The 15851-nt window shown below is 50.0% G+C and overlaps 1 protein-coding gene across 3 annotated transcripts in view; it reads left to right on the top strand.

Moving 5' to 3' along the window:
- ASTN2 (astrotactin 2) overlaps window positions 1–15851 on the top strand; it is a 335047-nt gene that overhangs the window by 92965 nt on the left and 226231 nt on the right. For all 3 annotated transcript variants that reach the window (XR_014958795.1, XM_021551387.3, XM_085594033.1), the window contains one exon: window positions 11816–11965. Coding sequence is in view for 2 of the 3 variants with exons in the window: in XM_021551387.3 (XP_021407062.2) it covers window positions 11816–11965 (150 nt within the window). In the remaining variant the exon portion in view is untranslated. The remainder of the gene's footprint in view (window positions 1–11815; window positions 11966–15851) is intronic.

The following is a 15851-nucleotide window of genomic DNA, read 5'->3' as shown; positions in this document are numbered from 1 at the left end:
ATTCCCAGCATTAACCAGAGGCTTTCTGAGCCTTTAATAAATAAAGTGATGGCTTAACGTTTGCTGAGGCTGGAGGCTAAAATGGGACACTGCGTCAGGCCAGCATCTGATGTGTCTTGGGGCTCTTCTTTCCAGTGACCTGATGGGATCATGACCCTCTTTGTACGTGATCAGCTTTTCCCGGCTCTAATCCCAGCCAACTCCTTCTGTAATTTATAGGGACCTTTGAAAATGTATATTCTCATAGCTTGCCAGTGAAAAGTGTTTTTTTGCAGTCTTCTAGTCCTGTCTGAAAAAAAAAAAAACAAACCAGCTGCAACTTTCAGCTTTAAAGAAATGAAAAGGAAAATAGAAAAGGTGGGGGCTCGACAGGGCAGGAATTGGCTCCTAATTCAGGGAGGCACTTCCAGACATGCTTAGGTAGTGTCTCTAGTTAATAAAGGCATTTAAGCTGTTTTCAAGCCCAGCATGTTCAATTGTAACTGAATTGAATGTATTAATGAAGGGAATGAGTGCCCCAGTTAGAGAGGTTACACCAGCCGGGCCATTGGGTCTTTGGTTCTGTGGTGATGCCAGCTCAGACTTCAGTGTGGATCTGCAAATGTCCTGACCTGCCAGGGAAAAGCTGTGCTTTGCAGAGATAAACACAGTCATAATTAATATATTAATGTATTAACTGTCTTTGGAGATCTCGATGGAGAGCTGCCAGGCTGGAGTTTTAGGTTTGTTGTGATCATCCCATTGAAATGGTTACCTCCACCCCAAACCTGGGTTGTGGGGGACGGAATGGTGGGGCTGTGGGACACTGTTCCCCTCCCTTACACCCCCAAGGAAGTGGATCAGAGCAGTACCACGGATCTGTGGGAGCACACTCAGGACATCTCTCCCTCAAGAGCCATCCATATCCAACATCCTCCTGCCTCTAAGAATGACACACAAGGGGCAGGGAAGCTCCTGGGGTTTGGGGCTTTCCTCTGGTCCTGCAGCCCAGTGGCTCATGGGTTTTGTGGCCCATGGTTAATGACTAATTAAGGTTTAAACACCTAGGGTCAGCCAGGGCTCTTCCTGGCTCATGGCAACTGTTGCTGTGGAGAAGAGGCTGGTGGGGTGGGCTCCTGGTAAGTTTTAATGTTTTTCTCCCCTCTCTTTGCTGCAACCTGCTCATTAATTTAATGAGACAGAGGAGGGAAGAAGCAGTTGGAAAAGTGGTTTTGAATGGTGCCATAGGGACTGGAACAGACACAGGGAGGTTTATGATGCCAGCATTTTGCTGAGCATCCTGAAGAGATGCTGGATTTGTGAAGTCCTCCTGCTTTGCAAGGCTTGGACTGGTCTCACCCTGACACTCCACAACATCCCAAGATGGAGAAATACCCTTCATTGTCCCCTCTTCCAGCCACAGCTGGGTGACTTCTGGCTCCTCAAGTCAGCAGCAGCTCTTGAATGAGGAATCTGGAGTTTTGTGGGGCTGCAGATGCCCAGTGGGGATGTCATGGCAGTTTCATGTGCAGTAGTCCTGATTCCCCAGGTGTCCAAAGTGTTTTCCATCCAGGCAAAATCACAAGCTCACAGAAGATAAGCTGTGAAGTGTTGGCTGTCCAAGGAAAATAAGCCATCAGGAGCTATATTTATATAAATGCCAGGCACGCATTGTTCATCACTTTGTGCATCACTATGAATGTTTGATAAAGCACTACATTATTTAAAGGTGTAGCCAGGCTGTGGGACAGTTGTTGACCAAGATTAGCTTCAAGATGACTCTTTTTCTCTTTTCTTTTTTTTTTTTTCTTCCCCTGATGGAAAATCTAAAAAAAACATTAAGATCCTTGTTTACTTTCCTTGGGGCATCTCGGGTGTCCTTGCCTCTCCTGAGTTTCTCGGCTGGGCTGCATCTTGTGTGCAATACAGAGGACCTGGGAGAGCTTCAGCTCTGACCGGGGCTGTCACAGAATCCTGGAAGGGTTTGGGTTAAAAGAAACCTAAAAGACCATTTGGTTCCAACCCCCTGCCATGGGCAGGGACATCTTCTGTCACTACAGGATACGTGAAAGCACAACACGAGCCTCTGCTATTTGCAAGGTGAAAAGAAGAATGTTTATTTTCTGACTCCAGCATTTATACTTTTCCAAAGGTGACAGTGGATTGGAGGGTGAAGGTGCTACCTCTCCAATGACATTGGACAAACTACCAGTACATCAAGTTTCTCCACCCCTATGAAGGAATGCAAAACAATAGGTTGTTTACAGAAAGTTGTAAAATTCTCTAACAGAATGTAAACTCAGAAGGCTTTAGAAAATCTTAAAAATCAGGGTGACAATCTTCTACTAGACCAGGCTGCTCCAGGCTTTGTCCAACCTGGCCTTGGACACTTCCAGGGATGCTGCTTCCATGGTGTCAGCATGGAGTGAAAACATGCCATTGGTTTCTGAAATCAGACCAATCAGAAGAGGATGTGGGATGGAGGAGAACAATCCCACAATGTTCCCCATTCCTACTGGAAGTACACAGATAGATGCTGGTTAGGACTCAGCCCTTGGGATGTGGGGCTCAGGTTGAGGCTGCTCTGGATCCTGTCACCTGAGCGAGTGATGTGCTTCTCTTAGACCACAGCACTCAGCCCTTTTTCTCCTTGGTTTTTTAGTGGCATTGTGGCTCCACCGATCAGCACGTGGAGATTTCCCCCATCATTCCATCCCAGACTCATGGGTTTTATGGGGAAGGGAGGAGCAGGGAGGGCAACTGCAGCACCACCTTTTCACTCTGTTTGCGTGTCCTCTTCCCATCAGTTGTGTTTTACCTGGCTATGGCACCGAGACGGTTTTGTCAGCTGGCTCCTAAGGAAGATGGATTGAGGCTGGGCACCTGTGCTGATACTGGGTCTGCAGGCACCTTCCAGCCCCATTTATCATTAGGCACTGACCTCCCTGAAGGACCAGTGGGAGAGGAAACTTATTAACAAGGTGCTTCAAATCAATCCTTTCTGACGGCCCCGCTGAGTTATGGCGTTGCTGCGACTCTCCCACTGGTCCTGTGAGTGTGGCGCTGCTCAGCCTCACTTCTTTACCTGTGGGGCTTGGAATGGGTTTGGTTTTGATATCCTGGGCATTCTGGGTGTTCCCAGGTCTTCTCCTGAGCCAAGAAACCAGCTGTCAGCTCATTCTCTACTGCCTGCTGCCTCCACTCATGTGCTGCCCAGTGTGGGAGGTTGTTGGTCCTTTTGGTGCTGCATTTGGAGCTGAAGCTCCTGGCCACATTGAGAGATTTTGGTAGTTTGTCCTTCTCCTCTGGGTTGGCAACACTCCCTCATTCATCCTGGCACATGGCACAGCCTTGTCAGTACTGTGAAAAATGTCACTTTGCCCGCTGGGCAGAGGAAATGCATTTTCTAACTAAAAAATTAATTTTGCACCATGCTGCTGAGCATGGACTTGGGGAGTGGTGGAAACTGGCCAGGGGCCACTTTGCCACATTTCCCACCCATACTGGCCAGCTGTGGCTGTTCCTGGAGCCCTGTCCTGGCCACATCCATCCTCTGGGGTGCTGGCACTTGCTCACACTCACTTTGCAGATGCCAGAGTGCTGCTGCCCCCAGGTTTGTCCCCCAGCAGTGGCTCCCCAGACAAATGGGGATGGGATTTTTTTCTGCCCTCAGCGAGTCCCTGCCCCAGCTGGCTCCATGGGGCAGTGTCTCCCCTGGCTCTGAGCAGCTGCAGGAGCTGTGTGCTAGAGGGAGGGAGCTGTGCTCTTGAGCCACTGTCTCTCCTCCACGCAACATTAGCCCCGACTGTTCCGTGTGCCCATTAGCACCAAATCGGGAAGCTTCCTCCAGAGGGTTCTTATTTAACTTTTCAATTATTTGATAACTTGAGGAGCATTAGCTGATACTGAGGGTCTGCCCATCTTCCCTCATCCTCTCTGCTCGCTGCCTAAGCAAAAAAGGTATGATGTCTCGTAAAAAAACCTAAGTTAAGGGTTTTATTAGAGCTGAAAAAATGGGAAATGGAGTCTTTTGGACTGGACCTCCTCAGTGCTGGGGTGGGGGAGATGGCGCAGCACCCCACCACCAAAGGTTTTTCCTTGCAGGACAAATGGAATAGAGAAATAAATGCCCTGTGCATGCCAGGGGAGGGACATGCTAGAAAGTCCCTGTTGAAGAGCTGAGGGCCAGAAACAGCTCCTGGGAAGGAGCAGCTGGAGCAGCCCCAGGAGTGCAGGGACCCATCAACTTTCGGGAGGTGCTCTCCAGGCAGAGGTGTGAGGCAGAGGCGGGACTGCCGGACCGCGGCTCTTCAGCGTTTGATCTTTCCTAATATGTTTATAATTACATTGCATTATCTTAATTACCAACAGGAGAAGTGAGGGGAGCTGGGGGAAGGGAAAGGAAGAAGCTGGAGAGGCAGGGAATGTGCAGGGTGATGAGTAACTCCCAGCATCCATCCACGGGGCCACGGCTGTGGTTGGAGTTGGAAATGATGCCATTAATACAATGCTTATTCATTTCCCATCATAAAAACATGGAAGCGCATTCCGAATGAAATTAACATTCCGTGACATTTTCCGGTAAACGGTGAGTTTGCACACATGAGTGGAGGCAATTAGCTGGGAAGTGACTGAGCGCCGTGACTGGAGAGAGGATGAAGCAGGGTCAGGGCAGCCGGGTGGGTGCTGCCGTGGGCTCTGCCCGTCCCTCCCCAGTGGGATGGGGTCCTGCCAGCTCCTGCCCACCCAGCTGCAGCGAGCCCGGGAGCTGCTGCTGTTCTCTCCTGCTCTCTGCATTTGGGGGAAATGGCAAAGCTTGGCCATAAAGGTGAAAAGCAAAGAGTGGGTGCATGTCCAGAAGGGTTTTGGGGTGCCCTGGGGTCCCTGTCCCCACTGCAGGATGCTGTTCTTTGTCCCCCGCGCTGCACACCAGCCTCTCCCAGCATCCCCTTGCCCGTCACACTCCTAAAGCTTTATAAGAACCCAATGGAGGCTTTTTCCCAGATTTGTTAAACTACTGAAAACTTCTGATCCTATCAGGAGTTTTTTTTTCCCCTGCCTCGTACCAGATAAGGGCTGTGCTGGCTCCGAGCCCGGAGCTGAGGGTGGTGGAGAACGGGGTAAGGAAGCAGTCATCTCATGAATATATGAAGGAGGAAAGTACATTTGTTCAGTTTCCTTCAAAGGAGACATCTTGAATAAAACTTTATCTTTTCTTCTGCTTCCCTCCCCCTGCAATTTGCAATTGAAATCAGACTTTTGCGTATAAAGATCTATTTTTATAGCGACAGATTTATTAATGTATATAATAATCTATTAATGTATTAACAACTGTGCATTAATAACTATATATTAATAGCTGTGCTAAAAAAATGTATACAGCCTCTATTTTAAAGCTCAACAAAAAGGGCCAGGAGGGAGAAGAAAGAAAAAGTTGACATAGAATACAAGGCTGTTTTCAAAATGCCCCTGGGTTCCTCTCTCCCTCTGTTGCTGTGTGTGAGAGCCCCACTTCATAAAAGAGCTTTTTGGAGATCCTCCTTCATCCTTGCTTTTGATGTTTTTTGTATATATCCATATATAGAGATATACATTCAGATACAAGTATATCTGTGGAGATATATTTATATGTATGTATTTAAATAAAACAGATTTATATGTCTTGAGTTGGCTGTGGAATGCAACCAGCATCTTCCCTGTGTTTCTTGGACACAGTGGCTGCATGTGGCACTTGACATGGACTGCTGGAGATCGGGGGACCAAAGGAGACAGGCTCTCCTGCTCAAGAGGGGTTTGGTGGCTGGAGAAGCACAGGGAAAGGTGAAGATCCCAGATTTTCTCCTGCCTTTTCCGTATTCCCTTGCTCTGTGGCAGGATGTGGCTCCTCAGATGTGTTTTCCTCTGAGTGCGTGCGAAGCTGTTGTACAAATCTGTACAATCCACTGTCATCGCATCAGCATCAGTGTAATTACCTAATTTTATGCTACTAAAGCTCTGTGCTTTGTGGAGCTCAGTACCTTCAGGGTGGCACTGTTGAAAATCAGTCCACATCCCAGTCTCAGAACAAACACCGTTAGTTATTTCATGCTTCGAAAAGCAACAAACACCCATTATTTAGAGCTGGTGAGAAATCAGGGTTTCCACCATGTGGAAAACTTCCAGTATTGTGAAATTTATGCTTGTTCCAAAATAGGATCAGAAAGTCAATTTCTTGAAATACTTTGTGGAACAGAAATTTCTAAAATATTGATCCAGAAACATCAAAATGAGCTTGCTGAATATCAGGGAGTTGATTTGGAGGAAACAATTATAACATCATTACACTGGCACTTGCCTGGTGTTCCCGTGGTGTGTTAGGGACGTGATGATGTATTAGACCTTTAGAGCCCACGTCAGTGGTTCCCAGGAGAGTCCCCTGCCCTGTGCCTAGAAAAAGCAGATGTGAAAAATACTGGAAGTAGTCAGTGAGAGGGCAGGAGAGTCTTTGAGAAGAGCCAGTGTCTGAGGTGAGGGGGTTGCATCCTCCACGTGACAGGTCAGGGGCTAGAAACCCCACTGACCTTACTTCTAATTTCACCCAAACTTCTTCATTTAATCCTTGATTGAGTTTGTCTTGATGCAAAACTCTCAGTCGGGCAGCTCTTGAGATGTTCTGGAGTCAGTCCTCTCCCTGAAACTCTGGGAGTGTTGTGAGCACTGTTAATACTGAGGGATCAATAACTTGCCTTCTGACAGCCAGAAATCAAAGAGAGAAATGGGAAAACCAGATGCTTAAAGACATGTATTTTATAAAAATATGTTTTAGTCCATACCTAGTGTGGGAAGCTCTGATAGAAGCTTCTGTTGCCTTGCCAGTCGTCCTCCTGCAGCTGTGGGAGTGCAGGTGTTGTGTGAGGAGAGCACGGATGGTTGTGGCTCCAGGAAAATAACCTTTAGGCCAGACACCAAAGATTTTGAGGCTCAGGGAAGCTGGCACCTTTGCAGACCATAAACCTCACTGTTCTGTTTTAATAAGATGCAAAACCCAGGCTGTAGGATTGTCCAGCTCTCCCACCACCCAATGGCACCACGAGGTTTGAGCCTGGCTTGGGGAGAAGCTGCTCCACTGGGGTCCTCAAGGCCATGTCTGAAGACTAAAACACCTCAGCAAATCTGAGAGCTTTTTTTCTGAGATCTAAGGAGTATTTCCATCACTGCCTGGCTTTGCTGGCTGGGAGCAGGTTGCATAGGCAGAGGGGTTTTGTAGTGCCTTGAGAATGTCTGGGAACAGTGGAGACAACACCCAAGTGCAGCTGGTGGGGGCTCACAAATAGTTCATCTCTCACATGGGGCTTGTGGCTGGTTGCACTGATCCAAGCCTGGGAGTCAGAGATGGGGAATCCCTCCTGGGATGGGGAGATCCTGCTTGTGGCATGTCCCCAGAGCAGACCCTGTACCCATCCAGTGTGGCTGGGAGGGTGCAGCTCTCCTGGCTGTCCTGGAGTGAATGCTGCTGCTTCCCATCTCCACTGGAACGCATTTTTACCCAAACATTGCTCATATTGTTCAGCTGATGACTACTTTTTTTGTTGTTGTTGTTGTTGTAATTTTTAAGCCAAACAACATATTTTCCCACCGCAATTTGTGCCAGCAGAAAGGAAGGAGGAGAGAATGGCTCTGGGTAGGAATTGTTTTGTGGGAGACGTGCAAAACGAATAGGGGAGCCATAAGGAGAGCAAATCGCTTTTCAAATAGAATATGGGGGTGGACAGGAGGGAGGTGTTTGTCAGGAATGTGTGCTGTGCTTTGCAAAGGTAGGGTGACCTTCAGCCGTGTCCTTAAAGTGCTGCCAGAGAGGGAAGCTGATTTTGTGGGGGCTGGAGAGCCTCGTGATTCCCTTGCTCGTGGGGGGAGATGGAGATCACAGCCTTGTGCCAAACCTCGGGGTGGATCTCACCACCTCTGCCGGGCTGGAGAATCTCTCAGCATGAAGGTGACAAAGCTGTGAGCTCAGTAGCCCGGGTGGATTTATCCTGGAAGCCGGGGAGGGGAGCGAAGGCGTTTGGCACGCCGTGCTCGAGGGGAGGACGGTCCCGTTGCCTCCGGAACGTGTCGTGTTGGGCAGCCTGGGAGGAGCTGGTGCCTGGGCACAGCTGACGTGGCTGTGTCGTGCTGGGGAGCAGCATGTGGGAGCTGTGGAGGTGCCAGGAGCTGCTGGCTGAGCCTGTGTTTGGCACAGGCAGTGCGGGGGGCTGGCAGGGTTGTGTGGAATAGGGTAGTTCAGTTGGAGGTGATCTACAGGGATCAGCTAATCCAACTGCCTGACCAGTCCAGGGCTGGCCTGTACTTAAAGCAAATTATTAAAGACACTGTCTACCCACAGTAGTGCTTCTTCCCATCCGTTTCTGGCCAGTTGGAGCCTCCAAGAGCTGCTGTGGGGAGGCCCAGAGGGCAGTGTGGTTTTGCAGTGGTCTGTCTCTCTCGTGGATGTGAGGAGCAGCCCCAGCGAGTGCTGTCTCATTCTGTTACAGTGCAGTGGTCACTTCTCTGTCCCTTTTGGCACTGCTGGCAGTGCATGAAGGGCTGTCCCTTCATCCTTCACCCCTCATGCTCACACATCTCACCCCCTCATGCTCACACGAAGCTCTGCTATCTTTCATTTGTCACTGAGGGTTTTTTCTGTGCTACCCACCTATGCCAAACTCTGCTGAGATTGTGTCAATAATAAGGGTCTTTTCTCATTTCTCATTTTCCCTTCTTTACCTTTATTTTATTTTTATTTCCCCTTCCCTTTCCTTTTTTTCCTTGTCTTCCCCTGCTTTACTTTTCTCTCCTCCCTCCTGCTTCCCTTTCCCATTTCCTTTCTTCAAACCCCTGAGTTGAGGGGCATGGAGAAGCCAACAATGTGCTGGCACTGTGCAGGGCAGTGCAGCCCTTTGCTCCCAATTCCTGCAGTATTTGTAGCATCATCCCAAACAGATGGGGGTTGAGGGACCCCCCTCGCTCCCCACTGCCCCTCCCTTGGTGTTTGCTCCTCTGACAGGTGTGGGAGCGTGGTGGCCAGATGGGCACAGTCACCATCAGCCAAGCAGGGGCCGTGAGGCTGCTGTCACCTCGCTGAAGGCATGCTCCCCTCCTCCTCCTCCTCTGTGCTCTCCTCCTGGCCTCCTTTTGGTAAATAAGCCTCAGCTGTGCACTCCACTCCAGAGCTCCCTGCTCCACCTCCACAAGTCCTGCATCACACAGCCCCAAGGTCTGGATACGTCTCCATCTGTTCAGGGGAGGCCCTGCCATGCATTCTGCTGGGCTGGGAGCTGTAGGGTTGGGCTTCCCCCTGTGGGGAGGCTGAGCCACCCCAGTGCTGCCACAGCATCCTTCCCTGGCACCTCAGGGGGGATGTGTGCTCTGGGGGTGGGACTGGATGCCCTTTGGAGACCTTTCCCTGCTCTGGATATGTTTTTTCCTCATGTGATGCTGCCTGCTGGGGCATCTGGCACTGCAGGATTCAGCTGTGCCTGCCATGCACTTTGGGGAGCTCTGTCTCTGATCTGTGGTTCCTGGGGGAACCTGGTACTGGAAAATGCAAAGACATTGCACAGCTGGTCCCTTAGCTCCCTCCCTTTCTGGAGCTTTCCTGAAATGGTTCCCACTGCTGCCACTTGACTCAGGCAGGGGGTTTGATCCCTGTTTCTCTGTGGCCTGGGTGGATGCTCTCCCTCTGTCTCCCAGCACAGCAGCACTGGCTTGAGGGATCCTCTCCTGATCTGCTCCCTGGTTCTCCCTCTCCCAATGGCCCTGGCAGAGTTCAGAACCATCTCTGCAGCCCAGAAGGGTGTGAAAGCACCCTTGGGAGGCTGAGGTCATCACCTGTGGGTGTCACAGGCCACAATACAAAGAGTATCATCATACAATTTCAGAAAGCTTCAACCCATATACAGTAACACCTCACCACACAAGAAGGCTTTAAATGCCCACCCTTCTTGTTCTTTAGCCCAGCCTTTTATACCCTCACGTTCATGCACTGCCCTGGGTGCCCTCTGCTCCCTTGGGTGGCTGCTCAGCACCCCTGGGCACTCCCTGGCTCATTGCTGCCAGTGCTGCTCACCTGCTTCTCACAGCTGGAACCTCTGGGGATGGGGCTGGGCCACAGACACTGCCAGGGACACGAACTGTGCCACACACAGCCCAGGGACACAGACTGTGCCACACAGAGCCCAGGGACACAAACCGTGTGGCACACACAGCCCAGGGACACAAACTGTGCCACACAGAGCCCAGGGACACAAACTGTGTGCCAGACACAGCCCAGGGACACAAACTGTGCCACACAGAGCCCAGGGACACAGACTGTGCCACACACAGCCCAGGGACACAAACCGTGTGGCACACACAGCCCAGGGACACAAACTGTGCCACACAGAGCCCAGGGACACAAACTGTGCCACACAGAGCCCAGGGACACAAACTGTGCCACACACAACCCAGGGACACAAACTGTGCCTACATGTGTGATTTAGGGAGAAGGAAGGGAACCTGCTCCTGGTGTGGCACTGGGTGCTGAGGGCTCTCTGCTCCCCTCAGCATGGCTGGATGTTGGACAGTCTGCTGCAGACTCTGTGTTTAGGTGAAATCCTTGTCTAGAATTCCAAATGCCTCATCCTGCATGGCCAGCTTCTGTTCCAACTCTAAATTCCCTGCACCACACTGGGAAGGGAATTGGTGTCTGTGGTGCAAAGCAGTTCTGCACCCTGAGCTTGCTGAGTGCCCGAGGAGCATCGTGCACATCTAATGTCTCTGGAGGCAGGAGATGTGATGGGCTAATACATCATAACTCCTGGCAGGCTGGGGGCTCCAGGGTGCTCACTTATCCTTCTCCAAGTGGGATATGTGGTGGCTCTAGGACCTGGCATCCCTCCCTGCCATCTCCACACAGCCACGCTGTGGGCATGGGAAGCTTCTGGTACTCATGGAAGGGACTTTGTGACTCTGGAAATGGAGACAGGAGACTGGTTATGTTCTGCTAATGAGTTTATTTAAGGGCCTAACAGAGGCCAAACAAATGTTGAACCTGGGAGACCTCTGTGTCCTGCAGGACAGGCCTTTTGATCCCAAATTTCATCTTTGCTTTTTGTGAGTGGTTTCAAGATTTCCTGTTACTGCCCATTGTGAAGGTGGAGAGCTTCATCGGAAGTTCTGGGAAATTTTTTGGCATTACCGAGTTGAGGGTGTGTGAGAGCAAGGAGAGGAGTTGCTTAGATACCAGCATGATGTGGCACATGCCATGGGGCATTGCAGGAACTTGTTTGCTTGTTTGCTTGTCTCCTGACCTCATGCATCCCAGCACGTGGGTGCAGCCTCTGGGAGACCCTGAGGAATCCTGCTGCAGCTCAGAGCATTCCTGGACCTTTTCCTGGCTCCCATCCCAGCCCTCCCAATAACCCCAAACTTGCCTGTAGGGGAGCTCCTGCTGCCCTAAAAGACTGCCAAGGCTGGGGTACAATTCTGAGCTTCTGGCCTAGAGTTAAGCCTGACCCAAAGCCAGCTCAGTGCCCTGCATGATTTGGACGTTTCAGGCTGGATAAGGGCATGACACGTGGGGGAGAGGCAAGGAATAATCCAAAATGCTGGCAAGCAGTGTGGAAAACACAATTTCTATCCACTCCCAATTTTCTAGGATGGGTGGCTTTGGTAAGATCTGAAACGTGCTGGATGGGTCCCTGTGGGTGAAATCAGAGGTTCTTGGCAGAGCTCCTGCCGCAGGACAGAACTCCGGCTTGCACAGGAAAGGTTTCTGTGGGCGGTGGGGACGCGGTGGCCCAGCTGTTTTGTAACCACAGCCCCTCTGCTGGTGTTGCAGCTGCCGAGGTGACGCAGGAGACGGTGGAGTCGCTGATGCAGAAGTTCAAGGAGAGCTTCCGCACCAACACGCCCATCGAGATCGGGCAGCTGCAGCCCGCGCTGCGCAGCACCTCCGTGGGCCGACGGAAACGCCGCAGCCGGCCCCGAGGTACGTGGCCATGGGGCCTTGGGATTCCAGCTCTGGTGTTTTACAAACCCTGTACTGCCCTAGCGCGTAACTCCAAACTCCGTATGAAGCGCTTGTTGTGCTACTGTAGAACATATCAGGCTCCAGCATGGTGTGGATGAAAGGAGGCAGAGATCTCTGAAGTTTGCTCTTGGGGAAGGAGGTTTATTGGGGGTGCAGGAGGTTCTGCGGGGCTTGAGAGCGTGGGGGAGGAGAGAGACAAAAGGATGCTCTGGGAGAGGGGAGGTTCCAAGAGGGGAGGAACTTCCAAGAGAGGGGAAGCTCCAAGAGACCGCGTGGCCCCTTGAAGCCTCCTTATCAAGGGGCTTCAAGGTGGGTTGGAACAAGGCATGGCCAATGGGGTTACAGACATTTGATATTTTAAGGGAGGGATAGAGGTGCAGGGTGAACCATACATCTTCTGGGGGGTGGGAAGGAACAGTCCATTTCACCCCAGGACCCATCCAAAGGCAGGGGTGTCATCCGGCCAGCTGGGAGAACTGTTCTCATCCCGATGTATTATTTATGAACAATCATATTTATCTATCTTCCACAACACACTATGGCATGAAATAACTCTCATGTTCATGCTAGATGTAAGAGAGAGAAAAGAGAGGAAGTTTATTCCTGACCTCAATTCAAAAGAGGGAAAAGAGAGGAAGTTTATTCCTGACCTCAATGCAAAAGAGGGAAAAAAGAGGAAGTTTATTGCTGACCTCAATGCAAAAGAGGGAAAAGAGAGGAATTTTATTCCTTACCTCACAATATATAGAATTCCAAAAGTGACAGTTGATTGGATAATCAAATTGCCACCTCTCCAACCACACTGGTCAAACCAACAGTCCATCAATTCCCTCCTCCCACAAAGAAGAATGGAAAACAATCATTATTTGCATGAACAGTGCGTGAGAACTCCAGTAGAAATATGTAAACATCAGAAGGCATGGAAAACTTTTAAAAGAGCTTTTAAACTTTCAAAAGAACAGGGCAACAAGTGTTAGTTAATTGTCTTCACATTTTGGTCAGACAGAGCAATCCTTCTAAGCCTGACAACCCCAGAGGCGGCCAACTGGGGGTCTGATGGCTTGACCTGGATGCCACAACCTTCCCAGAGGGAGGTCCCACAGGAGATAACTTTCTGGGAGTCTCGGGCAGTCCTTCAGCTGCTGGGTAACCTCAGCAAGGGGCAGACAGCTCAGCTCCTAGCAGTGATTTCAGCTCTGCCTCGCCAGGTGTACCCTGGCCAACACAGGGACAAAGAGACAGGAGCACCCTGTGGTTGTTCCACAGAGGCAGCCTTTATTCCAGCACCCTGTGATGGCAGCTCCCTCCTGAACAGGGCAGAAACAGGGGTTTTTATGGGGAAAAGCAGGGTGGTACAAAGGGGAAAAACCATTTGGTCCCAGCAAATCTACATGGGGTTCCAAAGGAGGATTGCTCAGTCCATGAGAGCTTGAGAAGATATCATATCCCATTCAAGGGATAGCTCTCCAAGGGAGAGGGCTGGCGTGTCCATCTGTGTCCACAGAACTAAGGGCACCAGACCACAAAAAATATAAACAAAAATGAATTGCGGATATATTGGGGGTAAATGACTTCATTTCCTGAAGCTGTAATTGGAGAATTAACACCTGATATGCAAATAGACCAAACTTATATCTCTCTGGAAAAAATCATGACCATTGTCCAGTTTGGGTGCAGCGTCTGGGAGGCTTTGAACTGCCTAAGGTGTATCTATTGAAGGCCTTTAATAAATACCTGCTTTTATTGTCTTAATCTTGTCTAGCCTCTGTTCTAGGTAGCCACTCCAAGGCATCAGCCATGGCCAGAGGAGCTTGGCTGGGGAGGAAGGTGGGAGCCTCCTCACCCTCACTGCTGAGCGTGGGGACACCAGAGCTCCTCTGTGGTGGGGTGAGAGAGGGACAAACCTCACACAGCATCCTCTGGGTGGGCTGGTGGAGGTGCCTGTGAGCTGTGTCACAGCCTGTCCCCTCCAAGGCATCCTGCTGCAAGCCCAGAGTCCCTGTCAGCTGCCCCAGATAAAACACAGTGAAACAGTTTCTTGTCAGGTTTTAGTTTCATGAAGGGGTGAAATTCATTTTGGCCGTCACTCGCATCATTGGGACATCTTTCTGCTTTCCCAGTACTTGGGGGCTTTAGGAGCTACAAAGACAGTGGGAGCACAGCATTCATGGATCTAAAGGCTGTATCACACAAAAGATTGTGTCAAGGGTTTGGGTCCATGTCTTCATCTCTGTAGAAGGAGGAGATAACAGATCCCTTCAGGGATGATGGGGATGAAGCTCCCTTGGCCATGATCTGCCCAGTGCTCTGAGGGTCTTTGTGTCATCTCTGGGAGCTGGGAAGGCAATACTTTTCTTTCTGTTTACTGTTAGTTTTGTTTTTCATTTATTTATGAGTCTGAAATGTGATCTTTTATTCCTGATACATTTTCCTGCGATACCGGCCTGGAGAGGGCTTTTTTTTAATATAGCTCTGCCTATAAATTATTTACTTAGTGTAAAGAAAATGTTCTGACTCTTTAACTGGTTTAAATTATTTGGTTTGTTTTCTAGTAGTTATTCAAATACATGTCTCTGGATTTTAGTGTGGGTGCTCTCAGGTCCATGGGCAATGTCAGGGAAAGTTTCTCTGATTCCCTGATCCAGCCTATTTTTTTTTGTTTGTTTGGTTTGGTTTGTTTTGGTTTTTTTTTGTCTGTTTTTATTTCATTTTATAACTGGAGGTAAGAGGCTTTTTGGTCACTAATGGAACAAGCCAGTTAATCCTTGGAGCTGAGCTCTGGAGGAGGCACAGTGCCCAGCTGCAGACAGAGCCTCTGGCTGAGTGGGAGCAGAGTGTGGCCCTGAGCCAGCCTGGCTTGTCCCCAGCCTCTGGAGACACCCCCCACCCAATTTTCTACCTCCCCAGGGTTCCTCTGCCTGTTAGTGACCATGGGGAAGTCAGTGACAAAAGCACCCTTGGTCTCTCTCCATCTCTCCCCACTGGTTTCCTCAGTTGGAAAATGAGATTGCTTTGTACCCAGAGTCAGTGAGGGACGAGGAGCCTGAGGCAGAATGTACCCCACGGGTTCCAGGAGGGGACTGACTCCCAGTGTCCCCAGCCACGGGGATCCCTCACCAGCACACTCTAAAAAAGAGATTTTAAGCTCTCAGTCCTCAGAAATCCCCAGGAAGCCAGGTAGTCCAATGTCTCCAGTGGAGATCTCACTCTGCACAGCCCCATCCCATCCATCCTCTTCCCCTCTTAATTTAAAAATATTTTTGCTTGTAGAGGTGGTGGCTGGGCACTGTTGCTGAGCTATCCGTGCCTTTCCCTGCCCATTCCCTGGCTTCTTGAGCTGGAGGTTTTGTTTTTACAGCCTGTGGTTACCTGTGCCTCTGGCAGGCACGTGGCTGGAGTGCAAACAGCCCTTCAGGGTTAAGGATGATACCACAACTCGGGATGTTTACGTTTTCCATCCAATTGCAAACATAAACCCTTTGCCTCATTAATCCATTGCAATCCATGAGAGTTGTTTTTTCCGCCCCCTAAATGAAATTGTCCATTTGGGATACATTCATTTCCTCCTAACGGCCTCGTGACAGTTCCGCTGATGGAGTTTGCATCCAACTTTGTTTCTGGGTAGTGACAAGTCAGCCTGATGGATGCATGTGTGTAATTATTTTCTTGTGGTTTGATTTAATTAATGTTTAACCTCATCAAAGCCCTACAGCTGGAGCACTCTCCCTGCAGGAGCTGCACATAGCAGAAGGATCTCCCCATCTATGGAAAGGCTCTGAAAGGGTTTCCGAGTGCTACTCCTTCAGAAGGATGGGATAAACCATCCAAACCTGATCCCCAGCCC

Source organism: Lonchura striata, chromosome 17 (genome assembly GCF_050655825.1).
Source record: "Lonchura striata isolate lonStrDom1 chromosome 17, ASM5065582v1, whole genome shotgun sequence".
NCBI classification, from domain to species: domain Eukaryota; kingdom Metazoa; phylum Chordata; class Aves; order Passeriformes; family Estrildidae; genus Lonchura; species Lonchura striata.
The sequence above is the reverse complement of the archived record's forward strand: the minus strand, read 5'-3'. Positions and strand labels throughout refer to the sequence as shown.